Here is a 25852-nt window from a genome sequence, read left to right on the forward strand (position 1 = left end):
GCAGTCCCTACAGTGTAAACCAAAAATGGACTTGGACTTATTTTTTGGGGGACTGTTATTTGAAATAAAATGCGCATCATGGAAAACACATTAATAGAAGTTTAATTTTGTGAATACCTTTGAATACTAATAAGTGAACTCCTCTCTTTGCTTCTCTCTGTCCTAAAATGACATGTTGCAACCAAGTACTGTATGGTTTTATACTTTCAGATTATTTAAAAAAAGAAAAGTTTAAAACCATGCCAAAAATGGCCTAAAAATGCCTATGTAAGCAATGAATGGACATTCAGGTTACATTGTTTCACATAATAAAAAAGTCCATGATGAAATAATTTATTAAGATGTATTTTTTTTAACATTCAAGGTGCTTAAATTAAAGATACATGGAAAACATATACAATACAGTATATCTTCTTTTACCATACAATGACCATGCCATGTTCTGCTTACAAAATCAACACCTTCCGGTAAAGCACTTAACATTTTAAATGCTCTCAGATACAGTATGATGTAAAATAATTGCCAATGTGCAAAACAGTGACATGACCTCTGAGAAAGGATATAAAGACTTTTGCTTTGCTGCATTTGGAATGTAAATCTCTATAAAAGACAACTTCAGTTGGATTTCATTTGGATTTATGCTTCTATATCACACTTTTCTAATGATATTAAATGAAATGTAAAACATCTAAGCAGCAATTTGTTCTTTTCAAAAAGTTCCTTGTACAACAAAATAAGTGCCATATAAATAAAAGGTGCCAATTGCTACACAGTGTAAAAGATTATGCATGCTGTGTTGAACTTTTTTTTTTGTTCTGACATGATAACTTACTTTGGTAACATGTTGAAATGTTTTCACATGCATTCAGGCAGTATACTACACTGTACATGCGTTTACATAATAAAGTGGTTATGGTGAAGAACACAATAAAAGCCAGCGCATATTCAACTAATGTGATTAGATACAACACAATCAATGATGTGTTTTGAGTTCTCTTTACTTTCTATCTTGCTATGATGATTTAATCAATACTGAAGATGTACCTAAAGTACTGCAGTCATTTCCTGAACTATAGAAGGAAGGACGGGGTGGTATAACCAGCACGGGATTAGAGTACATTTGTATATGATGCCGAGGCAAAATCAGAGAACCTGCACCTGAACAACAAAATCATTTAATGCATTCATTACAAAGTGGCTTTTTGTGAACAACCTCCTTTGAAAACTAAAAATACTTTGACCCCAAGACATAATGACTGTACCTGGAGAAAGATAAGCAAAACAAAAACTCTGCTATGGGTATTCTAAGAAACATTAGACATTATTTTGTAAAGTCCATGGTGGGTTTTGTCTTTATTACAAAAATAAATAAATAAATAAAAACAAATAAAACTAGACACATTTAGATACATTTCACATTCCAGTCTATTAATATTAGAAGAATATGGTCACTCAGCAATACTGACTACATTCGATTCAAATACACTACTAGACTTGGGATACACATTTTAATCAATTCTTTAATCAATCAGGGGTTGGTCTAAACCACTCGGTTACCCATAAATCCAAATTTTTCAATTTGGCCCAGTGCACAAAACAAGGTTGATAAAAGATTGATCGGATGAGTTTGCTGTGGAAGAACTTGACAGCCCTGACCTCTACCCCATCAAACACTTTGGGATGAACTGGAACACAGAGTGATAGTCATTGAACACAAAGATTTTGTAGAAAGTTACATTATGTAAAACTAAGAGTCGGCCAAATGCTTTTTTTCTTCCATGTCAGTGTAGAAGGCTGGTGTCCCAGTACTATTGTCCATAAAGCATATACTGTCGCGTTAGAAACAGATTTTTTATTTTTGTAGTCGTTTTAGATTCTATTGCTTCATTGTTGATTTCTGGTGGATACAAGTGAGGGCATACAATGCAGCCATAACCTGTTATACAAAATGTGTTCCTTGACATTGATACTTGATAGCTTGCACTAACAATAGATGGATTACCATTTATAACATACCAGTAGTTAAGATGTAGATGTAATGCCTGTCTGTAAAGCGACAAGTACACATCTGTCTCTTTCTTAAACACGCATACGCAAAAGCACACTCTAGTCCACAGAAACACACAATCATGCTGCAGAAGGAACAGATGCACCTGGTGGTTAATGATTCAGTCAGTGGCTCTTATGAACAGGGGGGAGGACACACCTCTTCTGAAAGAAAAGAGAAGAAGGACATGAAACTTCTCTGGACCCAAAACAAGAATATACAAATACAGTGTTTAACTGTATTTGGATTTTCCATGGTCAAACTGTGAAACCTCTTGAAATTCCCCTAATGTCAAATATTGCCTGTACAGTTTTACCCTGGAAAATGTGTTAAGGGTTGAGTGTTGTCATCTAACTAATTGTGTTTAACCTTGGAGGTCTCCCTACTAATCTCAAAAAAGAAAAAGCCGCAAAAGAGATTTCAGACAGTCAGCACTAAGTAACATCTCTGTATATACTGTATATCAGGGGTCACTAAAAGGGGTCCTGTTCTAAAAATAGCTTACTCGTGATTTCCTAGGACGGTTGGAGAAGTGATCATTTGAAAATATAAACACCTACAAACAACAGAAATTAAGTGCTGCATATCAATACTAATGTTTATTTCCTTGTTGATTCATTGTTGGTAATTATTGTAGTAACTCATTAACATGATCAGTGTCTTCATATAGATCAATATCACTATTTATTAATAATAACATACGATTAAAGGTAATTTGAGCTAATTTATTATGTCAGAAGTCTGTATCAAACTGGAAGACCTTTGCATTAAATAGTACACAAGAATAGCTCAGTTTCAAAAAGGTTGGTGACCCCTGCCGTATACAGTATATATAATGCACATACTTATAAATGTGAAAAATGTTTGAATATTCCAAGTTTTCCGCTTTTTTCCTCAGCATAGGTTTCATGCAGGTGTACATATGTTTTTGATGGCAAAGCATCTGCCATGCGAAAGGAGTTTACCAGGGGAGGTGCTGGGTTGACAGCTTTGCAGGCGCTTGTAGCGATGGCCCATTTATGGTTGTCTACAAATGTCAGAAAAGAGATGTACATTCAACAGGGGTTTGATCAAATGAGAGTGTGAAGCTTGGTTTCCAATAAACTCAAAACAGTAGGCCGTAATCGATCAGCTTTTTGTCACTGATTAACAGATGCCACATGCCTTATTATCTTCAAGCACTGCTGATACAATTTTCTGATTTTGAATTTGTGATTTCTTACTTTGTTCCCTCCTCTGTGGCACCTTCGGCCTCTAATTTCCCTTCCTCCTCCATCTTCTCCTCTGAGGTCAGATCCTGTTTGAGATGATGACGAAGAAATTTCACTACCACCATGGAAAGGATAAGGAGAGCAAGTGCTCCACCCACTGATGCACCAATCGCAACCGCAATTGTTGAGTCTCTCAGTGGGGGAACTGAGGGAAGCAAAGTAAAGGGTTAAGTATATCCAATAGACAAGAGACGGGAGTGCAGTGCTGGCGAAAAGTTCTACAAGGCTGATTAAACAGAGTGGAAAGAAAGTGCTGGTGTTAGCCTGCCGTGGAGAAAGATGCTGAAAGACTAAGTTCAACCTCTCGTTGACCATTAATAAATAAAAAGCTCACTCATGAGCAGAAGGTCCACAGCATCAAAGAAACACACACAATGTTATGTGTGGTTATTACTTGGCATTCACTATTTGGTAGGAGCAAACGGGATGTTCACGTTTGTTGGTTTTACATGCCCGAACTCAATTGAGAAAATAATAATGAATATAAAAGATAATGAATATCAAAACTGATCTTTGGCATCCCTTTAACAACCTTTTAAGATGTCCGATTTTTTTCAGGAATCATTTTTTCCTTGCAGTCCCTAAGCAGAAATCCACCCAAGATGACACAACTGACGCAAATAATCTTACTCATTTGAAGACTCGAGATTTGGAACCACACTGTCCGATTAAACAGTCAGTTTGTGTTTACATGGTGGGAAAGAATATGGAAAACTAACTTATCGTACATGAAAAGACCTTAGTCCAATTAAAATTGTACCAAATCAAATTTCTCATTGTAGAGTTAAGACACCTGGCTCAAAGGCTTGAACTTTAGGCTATTGCAACCACCAGTTGTGGAACCACCAAAAGTCAGACACCTCTAACGTTGTACAATTTGGAATTTCAACCGACATACTCACACAAGATATAAGTCGGCCCTTTGTCACGTATGGTGTCCTAATACCGCACAAGCCCTCAGTTGGACTCCTATTTGGTTTTGTGATATATTGTGATATACTGTACATATTTCAAAAGAATGTGCAAGGGACCAACTACTACTCTATTATCTGAGCTCTAGTGACTGCATTTTAAGGACAAAGTTTAGGATTTTGATGTAGATATATATTTGTTTATCCAGGAGTTAGGGTTAGTATCTTACGTTCAGTAAAAACCTTGAGCTTTATGCCTCCATGTCCATGTATGCGATCTGGAGGATTTATCACATAACAGTTGTAAATCCCCTCATCTTCCTCCTGTACATCTAATAGGGTGATTGACATGTCATTCTTTTCCAGGTTTCCCGCAAACAGCACCCTATCTCCAAACCGCTCTGGAAGCAAAGCCACCATTCCTTTTTTCTTGTTGTACGCCAAAAACTGTGGAGATAGATAGAAATCATAGTTGGTAACTGCAGTTTTAAAAGTTAACTCTTTATATTTGGCTATCTTTCTTACCATTTGTTCTGTATCGTTGACTGATTCATGGTAGGTCCAGTTCATGACAAACTTGTTTGTGTCTATCTTATAGCAGGAGGTGAAAGTGCATGGGATTTTGATATCGGATCCGTTCATTACATTGATTTTACTGGTCACAATAACATCCATGCTTGCACAACCTGAAAGATAAAACATTTTATTAATGTGTGGCACAGTAGTATGGGCCTTTAAAACCAAGTGGTACCATTTAATCCAGGTAAGTGCAATTTTATTATTATTATTATTATTATTATTTTTGGCATTTCCATAGTCAAAAGTTGTGGAAGGAATCAACGTAACTGTAATATCCATACCACTACTTTTTGGCACCCTTCCACACAGTACCAATTGTACTGGTACGGTATTACAGACGAAGCTTGATACCCCGCTGCGTGTGACGATTGGTTAGTTGAATTTTCATGGAATAATAATAGCAGCAATTGTCATAAACAGCACGAGGAAGAAAAACGAAAACATAATGCTCGATGTCACCTGATTTACGTAGTCCGGTGGAGAAACCCAAGCCCGATCTGGTTTTACCATTACAAATAATAGCATTGTCAGCTGAACTAAACTATCACTTAGTACAGCGCTGAATTGTTGGTTACATGCTGTATGTGCAAAACTCTCAAATTATTTGAATGAGTTCATACCACTATTTTTCCAACAACACAAAACAGATATTTTGGGATAAGTAAAACAAACACGTTTACCCTTTAGAACGTGCCAGGCAATTTAACTAAAGCTAGCATCATAAATTGCATTGCTAGCAGTTCCGGGCTGATAAGAATACTGCCTGTTAAAAATGACTGGACCTAGCCGTCCTTCGGAAATATAACGGCATGGTTTTGATGTCAGAAAAGCAGAAAAAAAGGCATGCATCTTTAACAAATGGCACCCTTCACAGAGATGAGATCCAAACAAATGGACACCATCCATCCATCCATTTTCTGAGCTGCTTCTCCTCACTAGGGTCGCGGGCGTGCTGGAGCCTATCCCAGCTGTCATCGGGCAGGAGGCGGGGGGTACACCCTGAACTGGTTGCCAGCCAATCGCAGCAAATGGACACCATCTTTTCATTTAAAGAACAAGCAGCATTACTGAAGGCTTTTTTATTTATTTATTATTATTTTTAAATTCACACCAGTGCTATAAAAATTGTGCTTCGACAGTCAGCAGCTACTTACCAAACAAGCAAAGAGTGGAGCCTATTCCAACTGACATGCTGTTGACAAACAACCATTCACACTCAAATTCACACCTATGGACAATTACGTCTTTAATTAAACTTACATTCATGTTTTTGCAGGAAGAAAACCGAGGCAAGCATAGGGAGAACTCAACGCAGGAGGGCCTGAGCCAAGATTCAAACCCAAAACCTCTTGACTGTGAGGCAGAAGTACTAACCAACAGCATTCTAATGTAATGCCGGCAACTCACAACTACTCTGTAACACGTTTCTATTGATCATAAGGGCCCAAAATTGATATGATTTGCAGTAGTCACATATAGTCTATCATCTTAGATTTATTAATTTTTTTAAGTATTGTTATGCCTTGTATAATGGATTTGGCTTCATTTCTTACAACTAGAATGCCCTTTAATTTTTAGAGCAGTTCATAGAAGTTTGTTCATCAATCTAGCTAAACCTTAAAACATAAAAAAAATAATAATTGAATTTATTTTTCATTTACTAAATAAACCCCCCAAAAATGGCCACTCAAGACAAAACCTTAGCTGCAAGGGCAAAGCTGCTTGAAGATATATTTTTTAGTTTTTCCATTGTGTTCTCAAAAATAGTTAAATTCAACAATATTCAACATTTAAGTTACACTATGTCACGTGTAGTTTGAACTATGATTGGACAGTACTTCTATATGAATAACTATTAGTTTGGTAAGCATGAGCTTGCACTCCCAGCCAGAATATGTGTGTGTGTGTGTGTGTGTGTGAGAGAGAGAGTGATGGGACTATGCACCATTCTCTACTGCAGTCGGGTGTTTCTTCTGGCTCGCTTCCCACTACTCCTGCACCACTGCCTCGCTGCAGCACACACACGCACGCACACACACAGACACACACAGACACACACACACTCTTCAAATCTCAACTGTCCTATATACTGTATATAATTTATACACAAACTCACAAATGCACAATATCCCCCACAGTGAGGTGTGTTTTGATGTTCCACAAAATCTGTGTCCCCCTACACACACAATTGAACACATGCACTAACACTCCCAGAAACAGTATGCATTGTCAGCAGTGAGCTAAGCATGCAAGCTGTGCTATGTTATGAGGGGCCGTTAGAGACATTATTCAGGATTAGGTCTCACACTTACTATTCAAATGCTTTCACACGCACACTACTGAAAGCCTCTGATAAGGACTACTCAAACACTCTCATACGCACGAGTCTTGCTTTCATTAACACTACTCAAATGCTCTCATACAGACGAGTCGGGCTCTCATTAACACTACTCAAATGCTCTCATACACATGAGTCTTGCTCTCATTAACACTACTCAAAAGCTCTCATACACATGAGTCTTTCTCTCATTAGCACTACTCAAATGCTATTGTAGTATATTTTAATAGTACCACAATCAGAGTTCCTTTGCAAGGGACAAATGTTTGGAGATCTGTATTCAAGCCAACCATCTTTTCTTTGAAGTTCTACATCAAGGGACTTCCTTCAACCATTTGTATGTTTATTAGGGTTTTCATTCTGCGCCCAGATAGTAACATGTCTTGGGTTCACAACAGGCGCCCCGGTCTGCAAAGAGGATTGTTTTGCGTCTTACAAGATGAGGGAACCGGGTGTGAGCGTAGCTAGAAGGTGAGGCGCCAGCAGGCGGGTGTGATTCCAAATATGGTCATGAGGAACGGCCATCTGCTGGGTGCACCCAGGGAGGGGCTAATTCCACGCCCAGAGAATTAAAACTTGATAAACTGAGATCCAGGGGTTTTTCGGGGGCTTTTTCGTTGTTCTGGCAATGTAAGCAGCTGTTATGACACTAAGGCTTGTTCAATAAATCGAATTAGCCCAAACGCCAAGTGTCTCGAAGTCTTCATTCATCCCATGCCCGACGGACGTCGGAGTTCTCCCGGGTGACCTCCGACTCGGAACCACAGGCGAAAAAATCCACCTCACTATCATTAACACTACTCAAATGCTCTCATTGACACTACTCAAATGCTCTCATACACATGAGTCTTGCTCTCATTTACATTATTCAAATGCTCTCATACACACGAGTCTTGCTCTCATTAACACTACTCAAATGCTCTCATACACACGAGTCTTGCTCTCATTAACACTACTCAAATGCGTTCACGCGAGCACGTCAATCATATTCTCGCACACATCACTGGCATTGACGAGTTCATGTCAATCAATATGTTTATCTATAGTTATAAGTCTATAACTATTTGTCAATCTGTCTGTCTATCTTAAAATCAATCTCCCAAGATTTTTTTTTTCTACAAGCATCTATGTGAACATTTGAGATGGAAATGTGAAAGGATTTGAGTATATTTTATGAATTCAAATCCATTCATGGTATGTGAATAGATTTGACATGTTCATGCGAGTGTATTTGACCTGTATGTGTGCATACATTTGAGGCGTGTATGTGAGCGTGTATTTATATGAGTTGAAAAGTAAGTGGTTTCAAAATAAAATATGGCATTGACCAACAGCCATAAAGTACAATAGTAAGCCTAACTTAAGCAGTAGCGTTAGATAGCATTATACTGTATAGTCCATACATATATTGTGTAGTGTCAATGAGAGCATTTGATAGTGTCAATTAGAGCATTTGAGTAGTGTTAATGAGAGCAAGACTCGTGTGCATGGGAGCATTTGAGTAGTGCCAATGAGAGCAAGACTCATGCGTATGAGAGCATTTTAGTAGTGTCAATGAGAGCATTTGATAGTGTCAATTAGAGCGTTTGAGTAGTGTTAATGAGAGCAAGACTCGTGTGTATGAGAGCATTTGAGTAGTGTTAATGAGAGCAAGACTCGTGTGTATGAGAGCATTTGAGTAGTGTCAATGAGAGCATTTGATAGTGTCAATTAGAGCGTTTGAGTAGTGTTAAAGAGAGCATTTGAGTAGTGTTAATGAGCGCAAGTCTCGTGCATATGAGAGCATTTGAGTAGTGTTAATGAGAGCATTTGGGTAGTGTTAATGAGAGCATTTGAGTAGTTTGTGTGTGTGTGAAAGCATTTGAATAGTAAGTGTGAGAGCTAATCCTGAATAATGTCCCTAACGGCCCCTCATACTAAGTCAATGTCATACTCACGTGCTGGACCGGCAGTATCTGCTTACACAGCCAGACTCAACATCGTCAGGCACGCACTGCAGTCCACACACACTTTTTTCACATTATTCTTGATACTATAATATCCACATATATATATATATATTTACACATTTAAATATAATGTGAATATATATATATAAAAATAAAAAATTAAAATCCCTGTTCAAATACCGGGATTTTGTGACCTAGATGACTCATTTCATCCATCCATTTTCTGAGCCGCTTCTCCTCACTAGGGTCGCGGGCGTGCTGGAGCCTATCCCAGCTGTCAACGGGCAGGAGGCGGGGTACACCCTGAACTGGTTGCCAGCCAATCGCAGGGCACATACAAACAAACAACCATTTGCACTCACAGTCACACCTACGGGCAATTTAGTCTCTCCAATTTATGCATGTTTTTGGGATGTGGGAGGAAACCGGAGTGCCCGGAGAAAACCCACGCAGGCACGGGGAGAACATGCAAACTCCACACAGGCGGGGCCGGGGATTGAACCCGGGTCCTCAGAACTGTGAGGCTGACGCTCTAACCAGTCGCCCACCGTGCCGCCTTGACTCGTTTCAAAATATAGATATTTTTTTTAAATGTATTTGTTTGCGCTTTCAAGCAAATGCCTGAAGGTTTTGTGTTAACACTGACTCGTATTTGGAACTGTTCATAATTCCCTTCAACTTGACTAAGGCCCCATTCCAAATGAAAAAGAACAACAATAAAAGCATGATGCTGCCACCGCCATGCTTCACTGTTTGGTGTTCTTTTGGTGTTGAGCAGTGTTGTTGCCAAACATACCGTATGGAATTATGGCCAAACAGTTCAACCTTGGTTGCATCAGACTATGACACATTTTCCCATGTACGTATTCAGATTTCCAGTGATTCCCCCCCCCCCCCCCCCCCCCCTTTGTATGGTAAGGCTTATATCCTGCAACCCTACAACATAGTCCAGATATATGAAGACGACAGAACATTGTTGTCACCTGTACTACGCAGCCATTACTTGCCAGAAATTCCTGCAGCTCCTTCAGTGTTGCTGTCGGCCTTTTGGCAACCTCCTTAACCAGTTTTCTTCTTGTCTTTTCATCAGTTTTGGAGGAATGTCCAATGCTTGGTAATGTCACTGTAATATTTAGAAATATTTTCTCCACTTGTCATTATGACTGTCTTCATTGTGTTACATGGTATATTTAAGGCCTTGGAAATACTTTTGTACCTTTTGACTTTTCCCTTTTAACTTTGAGATCCCTCTGATGCTGTGAAAGCTCTCAGGGGACTATGGCTTATGCTGTAAGACACGTGTCAAACTGGTGGCCCGGGGGCCAGATCCCTCATTTAATGTGGCCCGTGAAAGCAAATCAAAATTGCTAATTGTGTTCTGGTGTAATAACATTGCGATATTTGCAGGCATTTTTTTGTTACCAATCCTTTCAAAACATGTAATAGTGGAAAAAACATGTTTTTGTAGGCTTCCGATTTCAAAACTGGTTATTCATCAATGTGTTGTGTATACTGTATGTAATTATAGGTGGTAATCTTTTGTTTATTTGGGTTCACAGTCGTAGCGGCCCTTCGAGGGAAGTCATAATAACTATGATGACTAATAACCCTGACAAAAATGAGTTTTGACACCCCTTCTGCAAGATGTGAGTACAAAAAGGTCACAAAAAGCCTACTAGAACAACCGTGGTTTATTGGGGCTTAATCAGAGGCACCTTAAATGGTAGCAGGTGACTGCTGACTCACAGGCGTTTGAATGCAATAATTCTGGTTAATTCTGGACAAAGCCTCATCTTATAAGAAGGTGTGCACACTTGTGCAGCCACATTAGCTCAGTTGTTCACTTTTATTTCCCTTTTATTCTCTTGAAGAGGTCATTTCTTTCCAATTGAGTTGTGTAGTTTATAAGTCACATTCATGGTGGAAAAGGTTCTGAAATGATTGCTCTTGGTCCCAATTTATTTATTTATTTTTTAATATCATAAAAAAACTGTCATTTGAACAGGGGAGTCTATAGACTTTTTATATCCACTGTACATTGGCCTTTAACGACTCAGTAGTCCTGTGTGAGAAAGACGGGCACTCGCAAAGAAGTGGAATGCTGCAGTGAAGCAGCCTCATGCATAACTCAGACCCTTTGCCCCTCCCATCTTGTCCATCTCACTTGCCCCCCCTTCTCACTTCATTGAAACTCCTGATACACAGAATGTCAATCTCACATTTTCTCTCCATCCCAAATATCACGACATGTGTTTGCGTCTTTTTTTTTTTCTTCCTCAGTGTGTGTAACTCATGCAAGGTCAGGAAAAGTGAAGGTGTACGTACAAAAATTTGAATTCTTCGTATCACTGTTCATAATTCGACGTTCTTTTATATGTTCAAAAGTGTACCTATGAGCATAACCTTCTCAGACAAACTAATTGGTTGCACAACAAGGGGGCGCTTCAAGGTCATTCATTCATTCATCTTTCGTTCCGCTTATCCTCACCAGGGCCTATCCCAGCTATCTCCGGGCGAGAGGTGGGGTACACCCTGAACTGGTCGCCAGCCAATCGCAGGCGCTTCAAAGTCATATTTGGAAAAATATGTCATGTTTAAGAATACAGCTGAATGGCACATGACCAGAGAGAGCCAATCACAAGCGTCGGCTTTAGAAGGAGGAAGTGATGAAATAAAAATAAAAAAGAAAAGCTTTTGTGGCTATTTTTCAAATGTAACTAAAGTTGTAAGCATGGAAATTTCCGTAAGCAATTGTGATTAAATTATGCATTTTCTCCGACGAATGTAATGGATTACAATGACATCAATAAAATTAAATTAAGCAATCAAGTTACTCCCCACCACTGATGTTATGCAAACTCTCATGGTCTTAAACTGTGCGAATTACGTCAATTTGAAGCCAAATTTTGAGTTGGCAGACACACTTTTGAATCAGGGACATTTAAAGTGGCGTCATCTGTCTTGAGTGTGAAGGGAGAATGAGGCACCTGGTTGTAAGACTGGGTGAATTTCTGGCATTTCAAAAATATGGTTGGCTGCGACAGGGATCATGAACAGCTGAAGCAGAGTTACGACTAGGTCCTTAACCCTTTGCTTTTGCAAGGTGGATGAACACCATGCTAAAATCACATTATGAAGAGTGTGTGTGTGTATACACTACTACAGGTATGTGTCTCTTTCTTTGAGTTTTTAGTATCGGTCAGAGATAACGAAGGAATTTGCAAGTTCACAGATAGGCTAAAAGGTCTTCTTCGATGGACTACACGTGCTGATAATTGAGCATTTTCTCTCCCTTGCCATCCAAATCAGCAACGGCCCTCTTGTCGGATGTCACAGAAAGATTAACCTGAGTGATAATTCTGTGGCGTGGGATATGCTAGGTGAGATTCTTCCTCCCGGATCTGCTCGAAAAACAGTCGAAAGTCGCAAACAACAAACCGGTTCAGTGTTTCCACTCCCAAAATCCTTACATGTGTGGTCAACACAGAGTTTGGCTGAGATTCGGAATCTGTGATTGTGACGTGAAGCGGAACGCTAACCAATTAGGAAGCGACCTGAAGCTTTCGCTACTGCTGGACATATGTAGAAGAGTAACTAGTAACTTCCTCTTCTTCTACTAGTACTCCTCTTTTTCTTTGTATTTCTGGATGTCCTGTGGTACATGACAGGCAGTCGCACTAGGGGTTGAACGACTTCAGATTATGATAATCTCGTGAATTTAATGAATCGATCGACATTGATATTTTAATGGCTAACGTGCTAGCGTACTATCCATTTCAGCATGAAATGAGTATGTTTGTGCCATTTATCTCAGAAACAGAAAAGTCAGATTAGACATTTCTACCACATATATTTGGTAGAAATATAGACTGGTTAGAGCGTCAGCCTCACAGTTCTGAGGACCTGGGTTCAATCCCCGGCCCCGCCTGTGTGGAGTTTGCATGTTCTCCCCGTACCTGCATGGGTTTTCTCTGGGCACTCCGGTTTCCTCCCACATCCCCAAAACATGCATTAATTGGAGACTCTAAAATTGCCCATAGGTATGACTGTGAGTGCGAATGGTTGTTTGTTTGTATGTGCCCTGCGATTGGCTGGCAACCAGTTCAGGGTGTACCCCGCCTCCTGCCCGATGACAGCTGGGATAGGCTCCAGCACGCCCGCGACCCTTGTGAGGAGAAGCGGCTCAGAAAATGGATGGATGGATGGACTGTCTAAATGTAAATGAACGGTCTGTTGCTGCCCTCTAGTGACACTAATCGGTAACTGAAGTTCTACATTTTTTAAAAAAAGCAGCACATACAAATGGATAGGAAAAAAAACATTTGTGTTGAGCTGCCACAAAGAGGGGGTGGGGGAGGGGGTGGGGGGGGGGACTGAAATATTTGCTTAGCTGAGGAAACAAAGCTGTTGATATATTTCACAACAAGATTTCCCACAGAATCACAACAGAAAAGGGTGTGGCACTCCACTTTTTGAAAAAATAAATAAATAAAAATATCAGTATGGCTCCATAATCCTGTATAGTAGTAGTGACTAATTTACCCCCCTTCTCACTTTGGTGTTTTCAAATACGATCATGTTTTGTGGTTTGGAGGGAAATGGAGCAGTTGGGAGATGACAAACAGAAAAATGTAATGCGGGATTTGGTTCATTTGCACATCATATGATCATACACCATACCATGTAAGATGTATTTGAATAGGGGTTTTTAGATACATATTCTCAAGATTTCAATATACCAATACATCAACTTTTAAAAATGTCTTGTTAAAATGATGGCAATTTATATTATGGCTGTATTAATTCATATGATGTCACCGTATGATCAGGGAAAGCGATTATGTGGCATTGATGGTAATTAGGCTCATCTTTTAGACTATAAGGCATGGAGTGATGAGGTGGCTTGGTAGGTATAAATATATATAACTCAGGCCTCACAGAAACCTGTGGACGCCATTCTTAGGTTTATGTGGCACATCTTAAATGATAACGACTGGGGGGGGGGGGGGGGGGGGGGGGGATATTAAGCCTTAAAAATAAGGAACAAAATGGCGAAGGCAGCCGTGAAACTGTTTTGAAAAGGATGTTACGGATCTATTGACGGAGCGACGTCATTTTTTCTTGCAATTACATGCAAACTTCACAGAAAAAAAAAAAATAATAATAAAAATAAAAATCTTGGGCCAAGATGCGCTGTAATGTGCTTTTGGGTGAAGCCCTCCTTGTCGATGCAGGGCGGTGCGCTTCTTACCGGAGAACGAGAGCATCACCGTGAGCAAGAGCAGCAGCAGCCGAATATCAGACCTCCTCTGCGCCAGCGCGCTCACGCACATGGCCGCTGCGTCGGGAAGCAACGTTTGCACACCTTTAAGACAAAGGAGGACGGCTACAAAAAGGAGCAAAAATATAATTTCGGGTGAATACAAAGGCTTAAAAATACAGCATATGTTTAGAGGCAGGACATGGCTGGCAGTGTCTGTAGCCTTTATGACGGTCGCTTGGTCTCATGGTTGCCTGATTGTTTGCAGCAGAGGCGGGAGGGCGGCGCACGTACATAGGAAATAAATAATAATAATAAAAAAAAGATATAACAAGCCGCATAGCTTTATACATATATTTAAAAATAGAAAATATAATAATATGAAGCAGAAAAACAATAGATCGGTATGTAATATAGGCTATATGTGGGAAATACTGGAAGATGGGATGTATGTGTGATGATTATTAAAGTTAAAAAAAATAAAATAAATCTAGTTCATATTGATAGTGCCTGAATGGATGGAAACATGGTAAGGGCATAATGCTGCTGGCGCTTGTTTTTGTCATAAATGAAGTAGCCGTGCATAGCAAACAAATAATTAACCCATTCACTCCTTCAGCTCTCCCAGGATAAAGACAAAGATGCAGTAATATTAAGAAATGTACAGAGGCATACATAACTCTCACAGTTATTACACAGTTAATATACACAAACATAAGTGAGCAAGTCAATTCCTTTTATATAGTACTTTGCACATAAAGGACTCACAAAGTGCTTCTCATAGTTCATAAAAAGTAACACATCATGAGACAGGTGCACACCGGCGAGGCCGGATTTGAACCCGGGTCATCAGAACCGTGATGCAGATGTGCTCACCAGTAGGCCCATACACAAATCAATCATATCAAAATCTAAACAAATAATATGAATGAAACCTGTTGAGTCACCCTGGAATTTCTGCCTACATGCATGTTTTTAACCATCCAGTAAAAGGGGGTCACAGCAGACTGCAGTAATGAGGCCATGCCAATAAAGTATGAAGCCACACATACTGGAGGAACAAGAGAGGGACAATGCGCAAAATGCTATATAGTCACTACATACTACTTATAATAAAAAAGACATATTACTTTGTGGGCCTGTGTGTGGTTCCCTTTAGTAGTAGTGAATTTTCTTTTGGGTGCAAGAAGAAGAAAAATCGGATTTTGTTTGTCAAATTCATTTTGTACTCAATCATTTCATGTGTACAGTATAAATACAAAGAAAATGTATATAGTTACAATGATGGCTGTTTAGTGGCCAGCAGTAATTTATGACAAATATAGTATAGGTTACTGTGTTCCCCAACCTTTATTAACCCTATTTATAAATTGTTAAACTCTGATGGCACACCACCAAAGAAAAAGAAAAAAAAAGAAGAGGATACACAGGTTAATTATGTACCTCCTTCTTAGTGAAAGACCATTTAATTGTTCTGCGTCTCACTATACATCTCTGGAATAGATAGATGAGCAAAGATACATTGTTTGTAAATAATAAATATTACGTTTTAAACCAATGAAGTTAATTTGGATAATCTCTCACGGCACCCGAACGTCCTCGGTGCTAGGACCTAGTCCTAGACTATGGTACAATTTGGAGTTCGTCTCCATTCAGCAAAGACTTATAAACTATTTAAAACATATATTTTTTAAATAAAAATATAAACAATAAATGAAGATAAGTTGCCTTATGACAGAGTAACCTTGTGGTTACTTCGCCTCACAGTTTGGAGGTTGGAGGTTTGAATCCGAGATCGGCCTTGTGTGGAGTTTGCAAAGTATGTTCTCCCTATTACTTGTGTTGTTTTTGTCTGGGCACAACCTGGTGCATGTTTCTTATATTAATTGAAGACGCTAAACTGTTCGTAGATGTGACTGTGAATGAATGTTTGTCAATGTGTACAGAAAATGGAAGGATGGCTAGTTGCCTTTAAAAAAAAAAAAAAAAACACTTTACTGAAGACAGTAGGTGCAAATAAAAATAAATTAATTAATAAAAAAAATTACAACAAATTTAAAAATAGCCACGCTTCAGTTTATTGTAGTTCTTTATGGAGCCATAGGATGGCGGTGCGACTCTACAATTACAACGCCACAATTCTTGAGCGTGTATGTCAAAAAATATCAACATTTTGTATTTTTTGCACAACCATTAGACTTGCATTTCAGCATTCAGACCAATGAAAACGAGCTTTTTAAGTAGGCAAGAGTAGCTATGGTGGTGTTAAATTTATGATCTACTATTTTTCTATAGAGACACACAGTATTCTTGGTGAACCTTCTCAGTTATAACACAAAACAATTATTCCTCTTCATTTGCATTTGCGTAAACATGTATTTATATTATTAATGACCTAATAATATAGTCCCTACAAATGACTCCCAATTATTTCAGATGACAGTACGTAGTGCTTAATGTTTTCATTCTCTCCCCTCAATAGGGTTTCAATATTGTTTGTCAGAAAGTAACCAATAATGAGGACAATGAACCACACAAAGCAGATACAAGCACAGTGAGAAGACTGGTTGTCATCCAGTGGGTTACAGTACTGGAATGCCTTGGCCAGTTTCCACCTACTGAACCCAATGCACAACACATCTCCCATTTTATATTTGACACACATTGAATATTTTCACAATGCATTCCAATTTTCAGCGAATATCATACGACAATCCGGAGAGCGTTGAGGCAAGGAGGATGAAGAAAATTTTCTTAAACTTAGTTTATTTTTCCCCAGTGGCAATTTGAAGTCAATAGTTTCACTCGTATTGACTTTCACACAATATGAATCTGCACCATACTGAAAAACATTTTTATTGCTCATAAGCGGAAAATATACAAGTGCAGTACACTTGCACATGCACTACATAATTCAGCTCGCACATTCACAAGATTTATAACAACAAAAATGCTCCTTACACTCATGTAAAATCACATTTGTTGTAGCGTACTTATATTTGAACTGTGTGTTCTTTCATACATGTTTGAAATAAGCGAAAAAAAAAACTGCATTATTTTATTGGTTTATACTCTTTACAAGAATTGTCAAAACATTCTTGATATTTTCAAATTTTCCAACTCTATTTTAACAGCATCTTCTGCATTATATTAGGTTGAGGGATAGATGACGTAATCAAGTATGCAGACAACTCTTGAGCATTCTTTAAAAATCTACAACAAAAGTAGAGGGATTCAAATATTTCTCTTTTGTGAAGCAAGGGTAATACCCAAAATACACAGCTTTGTCAGCTTTTAAGAACTGTACAATCTTCACTTTTTTTTTTTTTTTTTTTTACACTTGAACTATGAAAAGGATGGCTTAATCTTATTAGTGGTTGGATTCCACTAAGCCTAATTTGCTGTATTGTAAAACATGAAGGGAATCGTGCTGCTATTTAAAGGATACATACCAGATTACAAAGCGAGGATAGCAGGATTCCAGATCAGGAGAACTGACTAAAATAATTGAATGAAATGAATGGAAGAACAAAACATTTGCTGTCTTTTAGGAAGATTCATATTACACAAAGAAATGCACTCTGTGTGCAGTGCAGTTATGGTGCTAAAAACAAAACAAGGATCTTCTATATAGGCCCACATGCATATATAATATACATATGAAATGCCTACAGCATGTCAGTGGAGATTTGCGAATCAACGGAACTCCTTTTCGGTTTTCCTTTTTTCTCTCCAAAAACCTCCATCAATCAAAGAGGTCTCAGCAGGATTGGCCAGCGCTCATCTCTTCATGTCTTTTGTCCTTCATCCCTTATTCTTCTCCAGGGATTTTTTTTCCTCAACAAAATTCAAAGGGTAAGGATTTCAGAAGCCAACATTCAAAGCTTTGTTTGGTGATTAGTCAAGGAGACGAAACACAATGAAGCGTGTGTTTGTGAGTGTGTTAGCAAGTAGTGTGTATATTGTGGCCCTTTGGTGACAGCTAAGGCGGAGTTAAGGTGATATTTACACCTTGCGATGCGCTATTCAGCTGAGGTTAAAGTGTGTACATAAAAGTATTTTATATTTACACTCAGTCACAATAAAAAGACTATAGAACTTTGACTCATGCAGTCAGTGTCTGTTCATTGTCTTTTATGCTGTTGGTATAAAGAGTTGAAACATTCTTGTGAAATCCAACGTTTCTCTGTTTTCGACTGCTTATCTTATCCATCCCAGGTGACTGAGGTGAGATGCCGGGCAAACCATTCACAATCAAATCAAATTGATCCCACGGTGGTTGCAAGAAAGTCAGTACGTACAACTTCACTACCAGCAACGTTTTAGGTTCTTGTAACGCTTAAAAATTGAATTCTGTTCTTCCCATCATTTTTCCAAATTTGTGGTTCCCGATTTTCTGGATGAAGTTTTGGCACAGGTTCTTTCAGTAAGGATGGACGCCCTTCCTGACTCCAATGCTCCCTTTGTATCCGGGCTTGGGACCAGTTTTGAGTTGGACTGGCTGTTGGCGAGAGCCAGGGTAGATAAAATACTGCTGACTAGATTGATATATAGGTACACTGTAGGTCGGTCGGTTGGTTGAGCGACTGACCAATCGATAGATATCATAAGAATAAGATAGATATAATAAGTATAATATATTATTTATTAAGCAATAACTATATTCAATCACACACAAGGCTGTAGTCTAATGATTAAAATTCTCCCACACTGTGAAATATCATGAGAGTAAAAAGAACAGCTGGCTACCATTAACATCCATTATACTTCCAAATTTCACGTAAAAAGCCTCTCACGAGTTTTCATCATGGCACATTCTTTATCCATTTTCCATCGTTTTCATTTCCGAGAAGACCACAGGAGCTTTTAACAGCAATACCATTTGTATGCAATGAATGACTACTATGTACTCTACCACCACTAAAATAAATAAATTTGCATCTGTCAGTCAGAGAGAAAAATGCTTTTTTGGTGTGTAATGAAGTAGTCTTGCCTCTCGTACTCCTTAACTATGGCTCACCTTTTCAGATTTGTGCACAGGTGTATATTTACAAATACCTTTTGAATCAAGCAGCAAGTTTTGAATGTACAGCAGTATAATACTGTATATATCTGATTTGATGGAATACCATTTGGAATTACTTCAGAGTCACTACTGTGGTGGACACGTAAAGAGCCCTGTTTGTGTATCCCCCCACCCCCTGAAAGCAGTGGTTCATCATCTTTTGACAATTCTCTGTTGTTCTTTTTCCAGCTCTTTCTTCTTCTGCCCCTTCCACATTTGCTATTGCTTTTTTCTTTCCAGAAGACCTTCTGGCCGATAAATTAAAGTTACTGGATTGTTTTAATTAGGCAAGATTTTTTATTTGTCTGCGTTCTGTGACCAGCATGTTTCTTCTCCTTCCGTGAGATCTTCTCTAGCCATCTATGCATCCGCATCTCAAAAGTATTGAAGCACCTTTTCCTTTCTTTCTAATGTGGCAGCATTCCACACGCATAGTTCAACATCGGCCTCAAATCCATTAACACGGGGGTGTCAAACTCATTTTCTCCACGGGCCACATTGTTGGTATGGTTTCCCTCAGAGGGCCGTTATAACTGTGAAACCATATAAATGTTTAATCGCCTCAACATACTACTACATATACTAAACAAATTGATGGATAATTAATTTAGAAATCAGAAGTCAAGGATAAGGGTTTGTTTAACAATTGTTGAAGTTACGGTAAGAGGCTGTAGGGGCTTGGTAACAAAACAAAAAAAAAAAAACTGCAGATTTGAGCAAGAATCATGGAAGTTGACAAATTATTTGCTTTCGCAGGCCACATAAAATGATGTGGTGGACCAAATGTGGCCCCAGGGCCTTGCTTTTGACACCTCTGCTTTAGCACTTCACCAGCTTCAGTCATATTCCTGGCATCTATCAAAAAGAGAGAATGTGAGAAAGTGAGAATGTTTTCCATTTTGTCGATCACGGAGTCTGCTGTTTAGATCATAATTATAGTAAACTAGCTCTAAATAATGGCATTTCTTATAACAGATTACCTCTGGCATACCACACAAGGCAAACCTTTTTTTCAGTATGGAAGCATTATGTAGTATCTGAATGTATTTGTGTGTATTTCTGTTGCAGAATGAATGAAGCCTTAAGCGAGCTGAGATTACACCACTAATGCCGCTTTTCCACTGCACGTTTGGTCTTCGTTCTGAGAGGATTTGCACCTGAAAATAGTAGTCGTTGAGGGAAACTCATCCCCGTGTATTTAGGGGAAATTTCATTAATGAGACTGCGAGGAGCAACAAAAAAAGACAAAAGATGAGCGTGAGTATAATGCTTCAGCATCAAGAACCAACATGCAAACACACATAGAGGGTAAAGCGGAAATTAGCATATGTTTAATTTTTTGAAATGTCACTGTAAAAAGGTTAGACTGATGCGTCAATGACCAATGAGTGTTCAGCAGTGGTTTACATCACCATTATGGGATCGGCTTGGCAAAGGAACTTTGGGAGGACTGACATTTTAATAAAATTGACCCTGCCAGCTAAGGACAGGGGCGCAAACAGACCATTTCTTAAAGCTATCCTCGACTTCATTAAGTTGTGGGACAAAATTGCTGTTAAACATGTCTGTTAGAGACCTAGCGATCTGAAGACCTAAATATTTTAAGCCTTTATACAGCCGTTTAATAGGAGCAATATTGTGTGGCAGCTCCCCTACTAAGTCATTGACTGTGAATAGCACGCTCTTCCAGAAATTAAGTTTGTCTCCAAACAGTTGGCCAAATTGTTTTTAAAATGTTTAAGATTCCTGGAAGAGATGTGACAGGATTTGACACATAAAGGAGCAGGTCATTGGCATACAGTGACAATTTGTGAGTTGTTCCTTTGCGCAAGATACACACAAATTTCTCTTCAGACATAAGTCAGATAGCCAATGGCTCAATAGCCATGGCAAACAGCAATAGAGATAAGGGGTAGCCGAAAAGAGGATGAGACCATACCATTTGCTTGTATAGATGCTACTGGGGACGAATATAGTAACATGACACGCGATAAAACCTGAACCCAGACCGAATCTTAACCTTAAAAAGAAAGTCCCACTCCACCCTGTCGAAGGCTTTATCTGTATCCAGTAACACTACTACTTCAGGGGTGGTAGAGCTGGGCATATAAAGTATATTTAGTCTAAGGAAGTAGGTGCATGGTCCGAATGTACAGTCCTGTGGTATTCATTTGAGTGTATGTTTAAAATCAGTCGATTGTTTAAAAGAAAAAAAAGTCTATTTGCGAGTAAGAGCGATGAATGTGAGAGAAAAAGGAAAAAAAGCTTTCTTATCAGCGGCACGGTGTTCGACTGGTTAGCACATCTGCCTCACAGTTCTGAGGACCGGGGTTCAAATCCCGGCCATGCCTGTGTGGAGTTTGAATGTTCTCCCCGTGCCTGGTTGGGTTTTCTCCGGGCACTCCGGTTTCCTCCCACATCCCAAAAACATGCGTGGTAGGTTAATTGAAGACTCTAAATTGCCCGTAGGTGTGAATGTGAGTGCGAATGGTTGTTTGTTTCTATGTGACCGGTTCAGGGTGTAGCCCGCCTCCCGCCCGAAGATAGCTGGGATAGGCTCCAGCAGCCCACAACCCTAGTGAGGATAAGCGGTAAAGAAAATAGATGGATGGATGGATTTCTTATCAGGGAATTTGGACCTCCATTGGGTCAGAGAGGCCCAGCTCCTTCACCACTGAAGCTAATTAGTAAAGGTGTATGTTTTAGTAGAGAATCTGTCCAAATTAGCATCTTGCACTAAATGAAAATCACCCCCTATAATAATTATTGGGCTTTTTCTTGTCAACTCAAATGCGACCGGATACAATCGTTACCACGGCGATGACAACAAGAGTGGATCGCAGTGACTGTATTATAAGCACAAAATGGGGCAAAACGTGTGTTGGTGGTCACCGGTGCTCGGGAGAGGCCGTTCTTTTAAGGATTGCTTAAGCTATATTCACTTACTTTTAATACGATACGGCTCGCAAGCAGGCAACAAAACGTTATGTAGCCTAGGAAGCTAGTGCTAGCACGAACGGTTGTAAGCGAACATGTCAGCGTTTTGTCGAATCATGCTCTAAAGTTTCAGTGTGGGTGAAGTGGTTTAATTACAATAAAGTAATTTAATTACAGTAAGTTAGCACCCTTTATTTCTATCATGTAATGTTGGTTTGACCTGACTGATTAGAATACATGATGTGACTAGAGCAGTGATGTCCAACCTTAACGGAGCCAAGGCACATATTTTACAACTGAAAAATCTCACGGCACACCAACAAACAAAAATGTCACAAAAAGCGGAGACATTAATTACTGTATTTACTTCCTGTCATTTAATAGAAGACCATTCATTTGTTCTGTCTGTCACTATGCCTTACTGGCATAAATAGATGACCAAAGATACATACCAAAGATTTTGAGCAATTTAGAACACAGTAGAACATACAGTAAATGAACAGGTAATTTAAATAGACACATTGCTCCATCTTGTGATCGGTTATCGTTTTTTTTAAACTCGCTGATCGGTGATCGGCCCCAAAAATCCTGATCGTGTAAAGCCTAATATATATATATATATATATATATATATATATATATATATATATATAAATATATATATATATATATATATATATATATATATATATATATATATATATATATATATATATATATATATATATAATGTGTGTGTGTGTGTGTATATGCCGTGTTTTCGGTCACCACTGGGGCCTGTCCGTGTTCCATCAATGAGAAGTGACTGCTTGTTTTGTGAGCCGGTTATCTCACCAATCTCAATCTGCTCACTGGGCGTTTTGTTAGGGCTGATAAGAGGGGGAGCAGTCTTTGTTGAACAGTCATCAATCATCCTTCCTCCCCATCCAAGCTGTGGGTCACCAAGAGACTACGCAAACCTTTTTGGGGCAATCTATTATCTGTCTTTAGTACGAAGTTTTTGTTGTTGAGTTTTAGGCGGGAAGAAGAATGAGCCTTATCTCGTTGAGTATCCATGTGAGTCAAAACAGGCAAAGAAGAGGGAAAACAAAAATATGATCACCTGCGTGGACAGCAAACCTTTAACTTGAATCAGTCTGGGCTGGTACGCAGCCAAAAACTGCTGGGCTGCCTTTACCGATGTGAGATGCTGTATGATTCCGTCCGCCTTGATGAACAGTCCCGCGGGGTACAGCAGAGATGGCATGAGCTTAAGAGTGTACTGCTGACGCATGACCTCCTTGTATTCAACGCGCTGGGTCACCACTTCAAAGCAGAAATCCTTGTATACAGTATGTACACCGGCGTATCTTTGTACTTCAGCTGGCCACGTTTCTTAGGTCACTCAGTCCTATGTTTGAAACTTGTGGAAGCAGATAATTACAGCTCTAGGTTTCCCCACCACCGGTCTAAGCTCTTGGTGAGCCCTGTCGAGCTCTGGGGGAGAGGATAGCACGTCTTTTCCCAAGACATCCACCAGAAGACGAGAAAAGAACAGTGTTCTCTGCTCCTTCAGATACCCCAATAAGACGCACATTGCTCCGTCTGCTCCTCCCCCTCCAGGTTAGTGAATAGTACAGTAGTTGTAATAGAGACGGTGAGCCAGAAAAAAAAGCCTGCTACTCTTATCTCGAGCAACAACTGGAAGTCGCTATTTGCAACTCTTCATCTACACTATCATTACAATATAACTCCTTCTCCTTTATCAACCAACAGCTATTAGCAGCTTCTGGTATTGATATATTTATGTTGTTGTTTCCTTTCTTGGCTTGAATTTACTATCAGCCTTATCAAACATTCTGTCTGATCAAACAACATCAATAAAATAAATGTGTGTGTGTATTTGTGTGTGCAAAAACGAAACAGACTATACTGTCAAAATGAATTGGACAGAATGCGATCAGGATTAATGAGTCATAAGGATGTCAGTGAAAGGCAGCAATGTAGATGTTTTCTCTTGACAGTGTGCACGCTGTACAATACAAAAATTGCATTTAGTGGTGATGTGTATCTATCTTCTGTTTGTTGTGTATTTTCCTTTTGCTTCTTTGGGGGGGGGGGGGGGGGACTTGTGTATCCGAGGTTAAACATGAATTCTAAGATTTTTTTGAAATAACAACAAACAGCCTTTGTATATTTTTTTCCTCATAGGTTTATGCAAATGTGTTTCTTGCATGTAGTAGTGATGAAGTAGTACAAGCGTCTCTTTCCTGGCTGCTCATTACAATGTGGCTAAAATAAGAGTAAGCAGACATCAATAAAAAAAACAATTGAATAGACAACTCAAAGTCATATACTTTTAGTCTTTGTGTGAAGCTCACCTCCCAGACAGTCTTCTCCCACTGCAGTCATCATGACTATCATTCGTCATCGGAGTTAAGGGTGAGTACACAACAAACAATCTATTTTTGAGCTACACTCCTATTCCACTACATTAAACACGTCTGCCATGTCATCAAAGGGTGAGTTGTTTTATTTAATTGTAGTTTGTATTTGGTTTTAATACACTTCTATTAAAAAAGAATTATTTATTATTAGAAATAATAAAATACATGTTGACACAATGACAAAATAAAATTGTACAGAGCTCAAATCTTTACTAATTCCAAGTATATAAAGTTGGTCAGTGAAATTAGTCAATGTGTTAGATGAACTTTCTGCCTGGAGCATAATGAAAAAGATGCAAGAAAGAAGTGGTGATCAGGGGTCAGCAGTGAACAATCAATCATTATACAATTAAGTTAAAAAAAATATGTAACGGCATTGAAATAATAGAGGCAAAAAGACTAACCGCAAACTCAAGTAGAAGGAGCCCAATCAAGACAAATGCACAACAACCTCTTCCTGCTGAGAAGAACTGTCTTTTATGCTCAGAATAAGATAATCAACGCTACCTGGAGTGGGGACAAGTGGCACATCAGAGCTACATTTTAAAACAGCCTGGAAGCAATCAGAAAACACTGAAATCACTGCTAGACCACATTACACATCTGAACAACAAACATGGAGGTGAACTAAATAACTCAGAAGTGGTCATCATCTATTTAGCAGTAAAGTCCTCAAATTCACAAATTGTATCTGAAAGAAGTCAGAATGTTTAAATTATTGTAAATAATAAATACATACAAAACATTGCAATTAGCCAACATTCTCAACAATAACTTAAAAAATGTCAGCTTTTCCATAGTAAACGTGGTAACTCAGGAAACCCCTTCACAGACAATATTACCAAGCGGCTTCTCAGCTGAAAGATAACGGCAGTATCAATATAACACTTCCTAACTGGGTCGTGGGCTGTGCTGTATTACATATTGATTAACATACCTGATAATCCATAATGATGCCTGAGACCATTCATTAGTGGTAAATGATTGAGGACCTGCCTGATCACACTAAATTAAATTGACTCAAAACACAGAGGCAGGGCTGCATAATAAGTGGAAATATATATATATA

The 25852-nt window shown here is 38.9% G+C and overlaps 1 protein-coding gene across 4 annotated transcripts; it reads right to left on the reverse strand.

The window, feature by feature from the left end:
- Positions 1-319: 319 nt before the first annotated feature.
- On the reverse strand, positions 320-14618 carry scn2b (sodium channel, voltage-gated, type II, beta). Of its 4 annotated transcripts, none has more exons than XM_061782679.1 (6): positions 14347-14618; positions 4755-4915; positions 4460-4676; positions 3271-3344; positions 3013-3074; positions 320-2208 (listed from the first exon to the last, which is right to left on the reverse strand). In XM_061782679.1, coding segments are annotated over exons 1-6 (597 nt in total). In that variant the 5' UTR covers positions 14429-14618; the 3' UTR covers positions 320-2207. The 4 variants fall into 4 exon arrangements, with proteins under 4 accessions (XP_061638663.1, XP_061638662.1, XP_061638661.1 ...); XM_061782678.1 differs by having other exon boundaries at positions 320-2211; positions 14347-14616; XM_061782677.1 differs by having other exon boundaries at positions 3271-3463; positions 14347-14615.
- Between the last annotated feature and the right edge of the window lie 11234 nt (positions 14619-25852).

The sequence above is a fragment of the Phyllopteryx taeniolatus genome, chromosome 8, assembly GCF_024500385.1.
Source record: "Phyllopteryx taeniolatus isolate TA_2022b chromosome 8, UOR_Ptae_1.2, whole genome shotgun sequence".
NCBI classification, from domain to species: Eukaryota; Metazoa; Chordata; class Actinopteri; order Syngnathiformes; family Syngnathidae; genus Phyllopteryx; species Phyllopteryx taeniolatus.

Bases quoted from the DNA above. Each gene is read 5' to 3' on its own strand.
- scn2b (XM_061782677.1), bottom strand. From the start codon at position 14,428: ATGTGCGTGAGCGCGCTGGCGCAGAGGAGGTCTGATATTCGGCTGCTG. The intron at 4,677-4,754 runs GTAAGAAAGATA...CTATCTCCACAG, and splicing joins TCAACGATACAGAACAAATG to TTTTTGGCGTACAACAAGAA. The intron at 3,464-4,459 runs GTAAGATACTAA...TGCTTCCCTCAG, and splicing joins GCTCAAGGTTTTTACTGAAC to TTCCCCCACTGAGAGACTCA.